Genomic DNA, 15870 nt, shown 5'->3' with positions numbered 1-15870 from the left:
TTCAACTCACTGCCTCTCAACTCCGATACACCCTGCATTCTCGTCACCCTAATCCCACAGCTTACACTTTACAGCATGGCAGAATTCCTTGAGCTCCAACCTCCCTTGCACTCGCGCACAAAAAGGGCTGCTTTCCTTCCCATCATGGTCGGTATCTCTTTAATCACCTCAGCCATTGGGGTGGGGTTTTCAGGAGGAGCCTTGGGTCACTCTCTATGGGCAGTTAGAGATCTCGACGCCAAACTTGAGGGAGCCCTGGCATCCACTGCCGATTCCCTAGCCTCTCTCCAAAGACAAGTCACTTCGCTAGCTAAAGTCACCCTTCAAAACCGGCGGGCCCTAGATCTGCTTACAGCCGAGAAGGGCGGCACCTGCGTCTTCCTCCAGGAAGAGTGCTGCTATTACATCAACGAATCCGGCATTGTAGAAACTGACATCACCAAACTCACTGACCTTGCCTCCAGCCTCCACTCTGCTTCCAATTCCAACCCATTCTCGTCAATACTAACAAACCCCCTCCTCACCTGGCTCTGGCCCATTGCAGGCCCCATAATAGTCATTCTTCTTGTCTGTCTCTTCTTACCCTGTATAATAAAGTTCATCAAATCCCAAGTCGGGAAAATCTCTAATCAAGCTTTCAACCAGCTTTTACTCAGGAACTACCAGCTTCTGGCCACGGAAGACCCCTCACCCTCACGTGACCTCCTCACCACATGCTGAGATGGACCCCTCTCTCCGCTGGAAACTGTTCCTGGAAACAATAGCCGCAGATGCCTGGCTCCTGACACCCATATCCTCTTGGCACCATTAGAATCAACAGGTCCTCAACCTATGGTTACAGGGAACCTTCATTGATTTCCAACCTGAAGAAGTCCACATCTACTCATCCTTACTGTGGGGAGTCCTATCAACCCTTTCCTCCCAATCCTCAAACCCTCAGTCCCTTCTCCGCCCCTGTTCAGCAGGAAGCAGTCAGAGAGAAAGCAACGTCCACAAACCCATAGAGGAGAAAGGGGGGAATGAAGGGTCCCCACCAGTAAGATGGCGAACTTCCGGCTTCTTTTCGGGGTCCTCGGTTCCCGCCGGCGCCACCTGAAGCCCAATCACCTCTCGCCCCCCTCCCAATCCCAGCACCTAGCCAACAGCCACCAGCCCCGTAGAAGTAACACCACAATCACCCTATGCCCCCTCCTATATAACCCAGCACCTTTCCCTAATAAAGCGGAACTCTCCGGTAAATTGCTGTTGTGTGTCGCTCCTTTCCTTTCAATAGTTCTTCTGTTTCACCTTTCTATTCATCTATTTTCATATCAATTTTATTTTGAGATTAGATATGAGGTAAGGAGCTACTTTAAATTTCTTTGAAAATAATAAATTATCCAAACACTGCATATTAAAGAATTCAAACACTTATAAACACTAAAGGTCACCTTTTATAATACTCACTAAATTACTTTACATATTAAGGTTTATTACTGGGCTTTCTATTATATTTCAATTATCTGTCTTCATTAATGAAAGCAGTGTTTTAGAAAGACTTATTTTGTCAGTAATTGGTAGGATGTATTAGGAGTAGGCGGCTTTTGAAGACTAATGGCAGGGTAGGCAGGAGTTTTAATAACCAGAAAGTGAGGTCCTCAATTAAAACAGAAGCAATACCCAAAGAGACAGTAAGAACATGATAAGAGATTATAATAAGAGTGTTTTTTTTTTCCAACTCTCATACCTATGAGGCTTCTCAATACAAAATCCCAGGGACAGTAGGAATTACTAAACACAGGGAAAGCTGGACAATGAAATGAGTATCAAAGCTCTCTAATCGGAACTATGCTAATAGTAGCAAGGAGCAGGAAAGTCTCCAGACTTTCAGTCAACTATCAATTGTACTATTAAGTATTAAGGCTGACCACTAACCTTGAAAAAATGAAAATGTACATAATTCAATCATAATAATGTCTTACCAATAAGGGGTGCCAATGAAAGATTTTCTCTTCGCAATGGTAGCTGTTATTTTTGCAGCCACACCAAAGTCAGCTGGTAGGCAAAAAATTTAAGAGAAAATTTTAGTTCTTTTCAACAAAACCACCACCATTTCTAAGTTTCACCCTTAAGCATGACACTATTAATAGTTCAGGTAGTAATGCTAGAGAAATGTATATAAATTGAATACCAAAATGTCTTGCTTATTTACGACATGGTGCTATTAAAAAAAATCCTTTATTCTGTATATAAACTTTTTTGTTACTGTTGTTACACTTGGTTGTCAAAAACTAAATACACTTATAGATCATTTTCACACACCACTGGATTGCTTCTTAACTATTAATTTTTATAATTGAATAATGTTTCACAAGTGAATTTATTACATACAATTTAAGTTTTTCTATAGCTAGACCTACTTTGCATTTTTTTCTATTATAAATGTTATGATTAATACTTCTGTGAAAATAGATTTTTTTATCTTTAAGATTAATTTCCTTAAACTGAGTCTCAGGAATAAAATTACTGGGTCAACAGATGAGCATTATCATGGCTCTTGATAATGAATATTAAGCATATAATATTAATTCTCATTTAAAATTTTGTTTTGGAAAAAAGGAATTTGAAATAACATACCTAATTTTACATCACCATGATCGGTCAGTAAAATATTTGCACCCTGAAACAAAAATACAATTAAATTAGAATCATGAAAGTCCTTTCAGTAAGATAATTAATTTGAACATATTAAAGGAACTTACTTTGATATCTCTATGCATTTTGCCTTTAGTATGCAAATAGGCAAGACCCTGAATTAAAAAAAGAAAAAAGTTTGCATTAGCAACCTACAAATTTGACACCTGAATTTTCTACTTAAATTCTTATTGCATAAGAAAAACCAGAATGTCTTCTTTTGAGGGGGAAAAACCTAAATGACTTTATTAATCAACGTTTACTGTATTTTAGGATTTCAAATTCACTTTCTGGTAAACATTAGAAATGTTTTACTTTAACACCATTACCACAATTGAGATAATAAATATTTCCACTGTTCCCCAAAAGTCCCTCCTACACATGAACACTGAACTGCTGTCACTGCAGATCAGTTTCAAGTTTTCTAGAGTTTTATGTAAATGGATCGTAGAGTATATTCTTTTTTGTTTGGCTTTTTTCATTTATAATAATTTGAGATTCCTTGTTAATGTGCATATATATAATGCATATACAAGAATACTTGATTCTTCTATTATTGAGTAGTATTCCAATGGTACAGATATGCCAGAACTTGTTTATTTTTCACCTGTGACAGACATTTGGGTTGCTGGGCTCTTTTCAGTTTTTAGCTATTATAAATAAAGATGCTATGAAGATTCATATATAAGTCTTCATATGTTTTTATTTTCCTCTGGGTAAATATCTAGGAGTATAACAGCTGAATAATATGGTGGTATACATTTAAACTTCGAGGCAATTACCACACTGCCTTCTAGAGCAGCTGTTCCATTTTACAATTAAACCAGTAGGGTATGAGAGTTCCAGTTAACCGGCATCCTCACCAACCTTCTTAAGGTCAGTCTTTTTAATTCTAGTCATTCTAATTGGTGTGTAGTGGCATTTCATTGTGATTGTAATTCACACTTTTTAAATAACTAATGACGTTGAGCATCTTTTCCATTTCATCATTTGCCATCCATACATCTTCTTTGGTGAAGTATCTGTTTAAATCTTTTGTCCATTTGTTCACTAGATTGTTGTTTGAGAGGTTCTTTATGTTCACAAAAAAAAAAGAACAGATACAAGTCCTTGATCAAATATATACTTCACAAGGCACTGAAAAAAGTAATAAATTGGAAGAAATGCTGAATCCTATATACCCCTATTGAAGAGTCACAACCTACTTTAACAAACTAAAAGCTCTCACAGGCTCTGAAATAAATGATAAAGAAGCTTCTGTTTAAAGTAATGCTTACCAAGCTTATAAAAAGGGATTTTGCTATTAGTGATACTAATATCACAGAGAATTAGGGTTTCTGGATAACATTCTGGATTCTTGCTATGCTAACTTACTCTCATTTTGAGAGAAATGGTAAAAGACCTCGTCTTGAGTAAAAGTTATCCTTTACTGCATAAAATTTGAAGCTTAGACAACTTGCTAGAGTTGACAGGTCTGGTGATTCACTCATGAAAACCACACCTATGGTTTTCTTTAGCTATATAGCAATTGAGGGCCAAGTGTGACAAAGCAGAACACCACTGTATATACCAGCATCAGTTTAAATGAATTCCTGCGACTCATTCATGAAAAAATGACCAGGTTTAAAGAATTCCAATATGAGAGATTAACAGAAAAATCACTTGGTTCACTCTTTATCTTTGGGGCAGATTACCATTTTATAGTTCTCAATTGTGAGACTGTAACTTCCTTTCTATTTATATAAAGAAATCTAAATTGCTGTACCTGTAAAGTTTCTCTGCATACATAGGCTATTTGCAATTCTGATAATGGTCCAGTAACTAGAAAGAAAAAAGAAAGACCACATTGTTGCATATTTGAATACAATACATTAAAAACTGTCTACTTTCAAAATGACAAACCATTCTAAAACTTCTGTATATATAGTTGGGTGACTTTTCCTCATGAGCATATATTATTCTTGTAATTAAGAAAAAAAATTCAAGTTGTGAATTTTTAAATGAATTTTAAAATTGGAAGATTTACTCAATAACAACTGTGGTCAGCAAAAATATTAAACACCTATATTAGGTGCAAAGCAAGAGTACTAGAAATCACATAATATTCTATAGAAACCAGTGGACATTATCTCAATCCTGAACAATTTTTCAAAAATAAAGCCAGGAAATGAAATAAGTATATATATAACTTATTACAATTATATAGAGGTAGAAAACCACAGAGAGATCAACTGTTAAAATATACTGAATGGTATCATATACTTTTTCAAAGGTCAAGATATTATTTCTTTAGTGTAATTCTTTACTATGTCTATCAAAATGGAGGCTTTTGATCCAGTTCCTTATCTAAGAATTTAAAAAGTAATCAGGTCACTTCTGACCACCAGATCTCTACTATAAAATCCTTCTGTAAGTACTCAGCTAGATGCTTTGGAAATACACCTTCCAACACCAAGAGAGAATCTTTGAAATCAGGGGTGGCATTTGCTGACAATGAAACCACATCATGTACTTAACAGAAATATTTTACTGCATATTTTAATCACTGGCTCTCTACACTTACTCAGGAACATAAAATTCTGATTCTTAGTAACTTGATAGGGTAGTAAAAAAAGAAGGGAAAACACTTAATTAGCAGTTTATTATAAATGTAGATGTTCTTAATTACTATGCTATCTAGTTTACTATTTACAGGGATGGATACTTCTTAGATTCAATTTAATTAAACAAATTATCAAGTTTTAATAATGGAAAATAGAAATTTCATGAAGTGAAATTAATGTCTCAAAATGATTAAGTTGTAAGGGAAAGTAGTAAAAATGCCAGCTATATAGTTTTATTTATTCATATTCTTGAGTTCTCATTCTGTAAAAATGTATCTAGATAAAAATTATAATTATTGTATAAAAACTTCAAATAATTGTAATTCTTCATTAAATCATAGAAAAGAATTTTAAATCAAGTAGCTTAGGGCTGCTCAATAACAGTATTTTTTTTGAATTAATAATGGTAAAAAAGAGAACGGTCATTCTAGAATGGTAATAATGTGTAAGAAAATGACAGATTACTATATAAGTAAATAAAACTTTGCTCCTTTAAAAAAACAGTATTCATTCTTGTTTTTAAAGCTGTAATATTTTGTATGTGTAGTATTTATGTTATTTATATATTATGGCATTAAATGTTATTTTAAGTAAAAAGAGGCAGTGACCAGAGTTTATCAGTCATAACTATTTTTTATCTGTTGTGATACAATTAGATAATTATTACATTTATTAATTTATAATTAAATACATCAATACATTTTCATTGTAATTCAAAATTTTGAGTCCCACTTTTCTTCCCCCTAAAAGTAATGACTTATCAATTTGTTATGAATCCTTTCATTTTGCTGTACATTTACATTCTTATGTATACTTTCAAAAATATAATTAAAAAAAAACCTAAGTGTGATTGATTATGCTACACATATTTTTTCATGACTCAGTTTTTCCACTTAAAAAGAGGCCTTAGAGGGGTATAGTTAGGTCAATATAAATGGAACTGTTCATTTTTGAGTGCTGCATAGTATTCCATATTATAAGTGCAGTGTTTAAATAAATAGAACCATTATTCTATTCATTGACATTTTAAAAACTGGACCTCAACAAGCTATGAGTATTATTTAAAATGGAAAAGCACTTGTTTTTGTATCTACTATGGTTGCATTTGTAAACTGCATGACTGAAATTTGATGAGGCTTTCAATATCAGGATTTCAACAAAGAAATGTTTAAAACTACTTCACATAATTCTTAAATTATACAACGTAAACAGTTGCAGTGGGAGTTTTACTATATCATATCCAACTAATGAAAAGAAAAATTTTATAAGGATCTATGCTTAATCTCATAAATTCTAGAAATTCAGGAAATTGTCAACAACAAAACAAACTGGAAGCTAAACTGTACAGACAAAACAAAGACTATTTCTCATTAGTATTATAAGGCAAAACTTATCACAACTCAGAAAACTGTCAAAAGTGAAGAATGCTAAATATACCCCGATTTTTAAAACATACATTTTTAATGCAAAAATATTGCAGCAACAACTAAACTGCTTTCCTAGTTAGCAGGTTAAATTATTATTAAGATATATAATTTCCTTTATGTGAGAATTACACTTTGCATTTCAATTCTTATTTACAAGAAAGTTTAGGCAGTTTTAGCTATAGATAAAATACTTTCCTAGAGACTATACAACATTTCCTAGAGACTACATCTAAAAAGTAAAATTAGGATTGTGTAAGAACTCTTGGATTTCCCAGTTCAGGCTTCAACAAATTTAACTTCAGAATAACAAAAATAAAATAAAATTTAGATTTCTTTTATGTAATACTGCAGGAGCAGAGTGGAAGAATGTAAAGCAGTATATCTACCTGTTAATAATCCTGATTAACTAGAAATGTCAAATAGCAATCACTAAAGTCAAAGTCAGTTTTAAATGTAAAGTCAAATTAACAGTACCATGGTAAATATCTTGAAGGGATCCACCACCACAGTATTCCATGCAAATCCACAGTTTTTCCCGACTAATATGAAAGAGAAAGAAAAGTACGTTAGCTAGCAATTCTCAATCATTAACATACTCTGAAGGCTTTCACTCTTTAGTAGTTCAAAGTTTAGGAAATAACCCTGGCAGTCTCTCTTCCAAAAAGCTAAATACTAATTTCAGCTTTGTTTCCATCTTAAATGGTTTAGAATATGATGGTCAGCTGTACAAGCTAAAACACTTACCTGCAATCATTTGTAATATTTTATTAAGATTTGCAGGTAAGGTATAACTGCATAAATGGAGGTGTCATTGTTAATATAACACGGAGACAATGAGAAAACCTGAGAAATTTTAGAAATTGAGACAATTTATTTATATTGCCTGTATTTATATAAATTATATATAATATAAATATATTCACACACATACACAAACAGCACTTACATGAAAGGGAGAGGGGTTGGTAGCAAATAAGAACAAAACAAAGAGGAAAGATGCTATTTTCTTCCTTCCTTTTTTTTTTTTTACCTGAGATAGCTCCCAAAGTAGGCAACGATGTTGCAATGTTTACATTCTTTAACCATAAATATTTCTTGTTGAATCAAAGAAAAATCATCTCCTGAAAAACAAAATAATAGTAACTTGGCCATCTTGTTACATTTTGAATCTCTATATAAGGGAAGAAGGAAGAAAAACTTTACAGTATTAGAGATAAGGAATTAAGACATTTTTAATACTTTAATGGAAATATAAACTGGTACATTTTTCTAAACATCAGAAGCCTTAAAAATGTACCAAATCTTTGAACTCATAATTTCATGTTTTTATCTGAAAAGGATGTGCAAGAGACAGATGTTCTCTACAGTGTGACTTAATAAAGAATGGTTAAATAATTTGTGGTACAATTATATATGTGATACAGTTAAAACATGTTTTTATTATGGAAATATGTTCTTGATATATTAAGTAAAAAAGGGATATGTACATAGTTTATATGTATAAATGTATATATATTGTCTCACAAACAATGTTTATATCTAGGTGATAAAAGTAATTTTGCTTTCTTTTTTGATTTCTGTTTTCTAATTTGTCTATCACCAATCTGTTTGGAGTTGTTGTAGGGAAAATGGATGTTCCATGGCCAGGGTCCTCACCTGATCTTAATCCACCTACTGTGTACATGCAATGATATAATACTTAGCCTACTGTGCAGGCATATGCTTGCATACCTACTAGCGATAATCAATTACTGCCTGTGTTGACAAAAAAAGAAATCCCTGGGTGCTAAGAGCAGAGCCTAGAGAAGAGAGCAAGAGAGGAGAGAGGAGAGCAGAGGCTGGAGCAGAAACAGAGCCTGAGGCAGAGGCTGAGCCAGAGGTAGAGATGGAGGTGGACAGGATTCTAGCGCTCAAACTACTGCCATGAGACTAGAGCTTGGTATAAACACCTTTCTACCCACAATGTTCTGTTATCATTTTTTGGTCTCACCAAATCCAGAGTGAACTTGCCCGGGGCTGAAACCCTCAGGCAAGACAGTTGTTTAACTAAAAAAAAGTTATATTAAGATGAAATATTGGTTACTTATGGGAATTTTAGGATTATTATAGGAATAATGCCTAGAATAGTATTGTCACTGCCAAACTTCACTTTGCAAATAGTCTTTATTTCAGCAAAAAGAGTTTATGAGTTGATAAAATGAGTCCATGTGTATTATGTAAAGGCAATAGAATATAGAGATTAAGAGCTAGAGCTCTAATCAATTCTGACTCAAATACTGACTGGGGCATTCACTGGCAATGTAACCTTAGTCAACTCAGTGCTTCTAGGCCACAATTTCATTTGTTAAGTAGCATCTGGATTCATTCAACCTACTTAGCTTCTGTATCTGCCACTTTCTTAAATATTCCCTATATTTTATATATCAAGGTGCTGGCCATTTTTGTAACAGATTCTTACACCCCAGTGTTTCTGTTTATGGGATTCCCTCAGTTGGGAATGTTGTGAGAAAGAGATAATGTATGTAGTGTAGTTAATACAATGTTTGACACAGAATAAATGCAATAGCAACATTACCATATACTGGAGACAAGAAAGGTACAAACAAAATATTTCCTTGTTAGGATATCACTGTTAGACATTTTTCATTAGTGTTTTGTAGTGGTCTTGGGTAAAGCAACTTTAGGTTTAAAATCAGTGGTATCCAGATAAACTTAAAGTCATCTTAGAAAACATACAAAGCTAAGAAGGAAGAACTTTGAAATTAGGTCTTAGATAAGTAAGCAAATAAAATCCTTACACAAATCGGAGATATTTTCCCCTTTGTACTTCCAACTTTAAATTCAGAGCCAAAACAAAGCTTTAAATATTTTTGCCATGCCTTAATGTACCTTTTAAAGACTCAATCATTACTGATGATTTAGACACATATTTAATTTAGCTATTATGGATCAACTTTATTTATAACCATTATGGTGCTCTTCTCAAAACAGTCCCTTCACGTAAATGTTAACTGATGATTCAGTTAAAGGATTTAGTGTTAACTTTAAAGAATTGGATAAACCAAACAAGGGTATATAATCTTTCTTACTGGAAAGGGGAGAATTTATTTATTTAAAAATTTTTTTCTTTTATTAAAGTATATAGTTGATATACAATATTATATGGATTTCAGGTGAACATGGTAATTTGACAATTAAATATAGTGAACATCTGTCACTACACAAAAATATTACAATATTATTGACTATGCTGTGCTTTCATCCCTGTGATTAATTATTTTATAGTTGGAAGCCTGCACCTCTTTATCCCCTTCACCAACTTTACCCACCCCATCAAACCTTTCCCCCATAGCAACCACCAGTCTCTTCTCTTTGTCCACAAGTCTATTTCTGTTTTGTTTGTTCATTTGTTTTGTTTTAGATACCACATATAAGTGAAATCATATGGTATTTGTCTTTCTCTGCCTGGTTTATTTCACTTAGCATAATATCCTGTAGGTTCATTTATTTTTTACTGTATTGTAAGTGACATACAATATTATATTAGTTTCAGTTATACAAGATAGTGATTTGATATTTTTACACATTCCAAAATAATTATCATGATAGGGCTAGTTACCATGTTACCATAAAAAGGGTAAAATCTTTTAACCATAAGAATCTGACTCAAAATCTTTAAAGAAAATCTACCTTTTATTTGTAAACCGGTAAAACATTTATTACATAAATGGTTACATATACCTTAAGTGCACAATGACAACATTTCACAATTAAAAGTTTATTTCAGCATGCATAAAATAGAGTTTCTAAAGAGTGAGGAAAACAAGAAAAGAGTAATTTCTGTACAGTCTGCCAATGGAAGGGAATCAATGGAGACAATCCAAAATAGATGATGATTTCATGTTGTCCATTATCAGTTTAGGTAGAAGGAGGAAGGTGACAATAAAAAGCCTGCCCACCTAGGGGTAGAGGCTTTCTTTGTCCACTCATGAGCATCTGAATACTGTTTCTCCTTTAATCTCACTCCACTGGAGCCTTTTCCATTAATAGTATTAAAACTGATTCTTTACACATGCTAATTTCCAACAACTAGATAGATTCTAACCCACCCTTTTTATTAAGAAGCTCCAAATTACAAAGGAAAAGAAAAACACTGCCTGACTTTAATAATGTTATTCTTTGGATTTCTGCCTATCCACTTATAAATGCCACAAATTTTGTATATGAGTTGTGCTGAAAAGTCTTCTATTAAGTACAGGATTTAGAATATATTTTCTCACAGCAGTAACTTCAAAACTGGTGCATAACTTCTTAATATTTCAATCATCAAACTGATCTGTAAAAGTCAGTAACATAGCTTCCTTCCTTGTTGCATCTCAGACTTACCATCTGAAATCACATTCCTTTTGCTTGATGTTTATCATTTAGGATTTCCTTTTGTGCAGTACTATTGGTGCCAAACACTATTAAGTTGCCGTCTGAAAATGCCTTTATTTTGCATTATTAAAAGATGCTTTCACTGGATGCACAATTCTAGATTGATAGTCCTTTTCTTTCAGCTCTTTGAAGGTACCTATCATTTTCTTCCTTCATTGTTTTGATGTCACTGTTAGTCTTAATATTTCTTCCTCTGTATTGTCTTCCTTCTCTCGTTGATTTAAAGATCTTTCTGTCTTTAATATTTTGCAGTTTCAGTATGATATATGCACACAGGCATTTCTTTTTATTCTGGTTGGAATTCTGAAATATTTGATGTTTTCTACCACTCTGGAAAAAATTTCAATATAAATGCTTCAAATATCACCTTTGCTAAATTGTACCCCTTTACTCTGATTAGATCTAAGTTATTTCTTTTTATTCCATCTTCCATCTAGTTTATATTATTTCATATTTTTCATCTCTTGGCTTCTCTGTGCTGTATTTTACATAGTTTCTTCATTTCATATTGTGGGGTAAATGTAAGTTTTCACTCAGGATTTCCATGATCTCCTGTCTAGCCTTAGTCCATTTACATACCAATTGATGTTTCAGAGCCTCCAGTGGATGGGGCAAGGGATGGAGAGAAAATGGCCATTCTCACCTCCCCTCCATTCCTGATAGATAATTGTTCTGGCATTTGCCAGTCACCAAGAACCCAAACATGGGGTTCCTCCCAGAAGGGGCAGGCACGGGGAGGAGAGTGGTGCCCTGGCTGGAAGAAACTGAGGGGAACAAGGTGAGACACCTGTCCTCCTCCTGGTCTTACTTCGGTTTCACCGGATTCACAGGAAATTTGTTCTGCGAGGGGAGTTCCCTTCCTCCCAAAGCTACATGTAGTCAGCTATGTCTAATTTGTTATATCTATTGAATTTTAAATCTGTAATTACTTTTCATTTCTGTAAGATCCATTTGGTTATTTAAAAAAGCTATCTGTCATTCATGCCTCATATCAAAAATTACCGAGTATCATAATTCTTCCAAGTGGTAAAGATACCTCAAGACAAATGCTGGGCATAGAAGCCACAGGGCATAAATCTGCAAAAAGTAAAAAGCTAACCTTTTCAAACAATATTGCTTCTCTCTCACTTACCAACTTTACATTTCTCTGTAAGGCCCCGAAGATGACTGGTTAGCCAGAGACGGGTAAGATTCCTCAAGGTAGGAACAACCTAAGACAGGCACAGTCGCAGGCGGGCCATCAGGAGAGAAATTGGGGATCAACAGAGGGGAGGCTTAGAACCTCACCCCCCGTTTTGAGAGAAATCTTCTGCATCCGTGGATGTTTTGTTGCCCTTGTATAGCTTGGACAGACCTGATCATCTACATTTGCCCTCTTATAGCACTAAATTATGTTTTCTACCTTTATCTTGCATCTACCTACCACTTCAGCATTCTATTAAAATAATAATAATAATAATAATAATAAGGGAGAAATGTGGGATTCACATATAAATCAAGTATAAAAATCAAATAATCATATCTGACTTGATTGTTTATAGTTCCTGATGCGTGATCAAAACCGAAAGTTTCTGTGATATGACTGCCCTTGCACTGTTCACCATGTAAGAACTTATTCACTATGTAAGAACTTGTTCACCATGTAAGAACTTGTTCGTTATGCTTTAGAAGACTGGAGACTATTGAGAAATAAGCTTGGGGTTGATTAATGACTGTGCAATGAGTCCCCTATACAGAATTTTATTGTTGTTAACAACCATTTGATCAATAAACATGAGAGATGCCCTCTCAAAAAAAAAAAAAGCTATCTTTCTTTTAACAGTTTATTAGTTTTTACTCATATTTTCAAACCATTGTTTTATTTATCTAATTATATCAATTACAGAGTATATAACTTCAAAATCTGACATCTTCAGGGTCTGTTCTGCTGTTTCTGCTGACTCTTGCTCAAGGCACCTTAATTCCTTCTGCTTACTGTGGTTTTTGATTCTGAATTCTTACTTCTTGGAACTTTACCTGTGAAAGAATATAAACTAGATGGAAGATGGAGTGAAAATAACAGATCTAATCAGAATAAAGGGGTACAATTTAGCAAAGGTGATATTTGAAGCAGGAGGAGGACAAGTATCTCACCTTGTACCCCTCAGTTTCCTCTAGATGTAATAAAGCCAAGCGAGATATTCTGAAAATACTACAAGTTAAAGTGGGAAACTACATTTCCTTCTGCTAGGTGGCTGGTTATGTCACTGCAGAAGACATTTGCAACTCAAAACCAAGGTTTTTATAGCCACACTGTAGTGTGACTCCAATTCAAGATAAGCAGTATTTTTTGTAATCCCTGGTTGGGGGATAGGCAAATTTATTTCTACTTTATCAATATGAAAAAGCCTTTATTGGTACCAGCTTTTTGTAAGGTGCTGACTCTTCATGTAAAGGGTCTTGAACTTTGTGTCCTGATATTAGTACAGGGAGAGGAAGTCCTGGAGCAAAATACCTCTAAAAACCGAAATCAGTCAAAGGGAGAAATAAAGTTTAAAATCTATTTATTGCTCACAAACTCCAGTCGGGTCCTTCTCTCTTTCCTGCTCCAGCAAAAGCAAAACCAGCCCTCCCCCTCACCTCTCCAGATAAGACCTCCAGTTGCCCAGGTAATTAATTACTCATTGATATGGGGATGAACTTCTCTCCAACCCTGAGGAATGATGCAAATGCACTAAAGCCACACTTCTTTACACCACTGAATGCCTATTGATATGCAGATGTACTAAAGCCAAGCGAGATATTCTGGAAACACTACAATTTTACCTACACCTCCCTCATGAAGGATGTAGATTAGATTTAAGTTATTTCTTAGGCAAACCACAATTTTATTTGATTCAAAAAAGTTTCCTCAGACTTAAATCAGCTCAATGTCCTGCCTATTTCTCTTAGGTTTTAGCATTTGATTATTTCTTTCCTATAAGATACTCAACCTCTTTGTATATCAGTTTCCTTATCTATAGATGATAAAATAAAATCACAGAGATTATTTTTAGAATTAAGTTAATATTTCTGGGATACATATTAACTACCATATAAGTACCTTATTATTTCTGCTGCATTAATATACTTCAAAAGATTATAAACCTTTTAATCCACCATTTTTTGTTTTTTCACCAACAGAAAGGTTATGTATGATAATTGCCTATGGATTAATTCAAAAGAACTTCAATTATTTTACTCTATAGTTTTTAACATCAATTCTGAAAATGAAGAAGTAGGCAAAGCAGTATGTTGCCACTTAATTTTACAAGAAATATTAAAACAAACTCATGACATCTAAATAACACTTTTTAATGAGAATTATCAACTATTAAGTAAAATTAAGGACGATGTGTTAGATTTGCTAGTGTTACCCATTAAAATTCTAATTGGATGTTCTAAAGCACCATTCTTGACAAATCATAAAATCAACTATTTATAAGAGATTCCTACTCACTCTATTCTTCTGAATCAGACTCTTCAAGGGATTCTTATGATCAGGCAAGTTTCAGAAACACTGTTTTAGGTAACTTTGTGTGACTAAGTACTTACTGAGTTTAAGTATCTGAACTTAACAACAGTTTGTAACAATGAATGTTTATATCCACACAACCCATTATGCACTCTCATTCTTGTTTTGAAGAACAACAAATCTGTCCGGCAACTTTAACATTTGACTACTGACTTAGAGAATTATTGATTTTTTTAAATTAATTTTATTTTGGTATCATTAATCTACAATTACATGAAGTACATTATGTTTACTAAGGGGGAGCCTAGTAAACATAGTCCTCCCACATACCCCTTCACAGTCACTGTCCATCAACATAGTAAGATGCTGTAAAATCACTACTTGTCTTCTCTGTGTTGCACAGCCCTCCCCGTGCACACGTTAATCGTAATGCCCCCTTTCTTTTATCCCGCCCGTATCCCTCCCTTCCCACACGTCCTCCCCAGTCCCTTTCCTTTTGGTAACTGTTAGTCCATTCTTGGTTTCTGTGCTTCTGCTGCTGTTTTGTTCCTTCAGTTTTCTTTTGTTCTTATACTCCACATATGAGTGAAATCATTTAGTACTTGTCTTTCTCCGCCTGGCTTATTTCACTGAGCATAATACCTTCTAGCTCCATCCATGTTGTTGCAAATGGTAGGATCTGTTTTTTTCTTATAGCTGAGTAATATTCCATTGTGTATATGTACCACATCTTCTTTATCCATTCATCTACTGATGGACATTTAGGTTGCTTCCATATCTTGGCTATTGTAAATAGTGCTGTGATAGACATTGGGGTGCATCTGTCTTTTTCAAACTGGAGTGCTGCATTCTTGGGGTAAATTCCTAGAAGTGGAATTCCTGGGTCAAATGGTATTTCTATTTTGAGCGTTTTGAGGCACCTCCATACTGCTTTCCACAATGGTTGAACTAATTTACATTCCCAACAGCAGTGTAGGAGGGTTCCCCTTTCTCCACAATCTCGCCAACATTTGTTGTTGTTTGTCTTTTGGATGGTAGCCATCCTTACTGGTATGAGATGATATCTCATTGTGGTTTGAATTTGCATTTCTCTGATGACAAGCGATGTGGAGCATCTTTTCATGTGTCTGTTGGCCATCTGAATTTCTTCTTTACAGAACTGTCTATTTAGCTCCTCTGCCCATTTCTTAATTGGATTACTTGCTTTTTGTTTGTTGAGGTGTGTGAGCTCTTTATA

General features: G+C 34.2%; 1 protein-coding gene across 3 annotated transcripts in view; it reads right to left on the bottom strand.

Annotated features, from left to right (window-relative positions):
• Positions 1 to 15870, bottom strand: part of MAP4K5 (mitogen-activated protein kinase kinase kinase kinase 5) — a 159231-nt gene that overhangs the window by 82739 nt on the left and 60622 nt on the right. For all 3 annotated transcript variants that reach the window (XM_073211277.1, XM_037016627.2, XM_073211278.1), the window contains exons 4-9: positions 7734 to 7824; positions 7178 to 7242; positions 4439 to 4494; positions 2742 to 2789; positions 2617 to 2659; positions 1962 to 2034 (exon numbers count right to left, since the gene is read on the bottom strand). In XM_073211277.1, coding sequence (XP_073067378.1) covers positions 1962 to 2034; positions 2617 to 2659; positions 2742 to 2789; positions 4439 to 4494; positions 7178 to 7242; positions 7734 to 7824 — 376 coding nt within the window. The remainder of the gene's footprint in view (positions 1 to 1961; positions 2035 to 2616; positions 2660 to 2741; positions 2790 to 4438; positions 4495 to 7177; positions 7243 to 7733; positions 7825 to 15870) is intronic.

This window comes from Manis javanica, chromosome 8 (assembly GCF_040802235.1).
Source record: "Manis javanica isolate MJ-LG chromosome 8, MJ_LKY, whole genome shotgun sequence".
In the NCBI taxonomy this organism is placed as follows: domain Eukaryota; kingdom Metazoa; phylum Chordata; class Mammalia; order Pholidota; family Manidae; genus Manis; species Manis javanica.
Note: the sequence above shows the minus strand (reverse complement) of the source record. Positions and strands in the feature narration are given on the sequence as shown.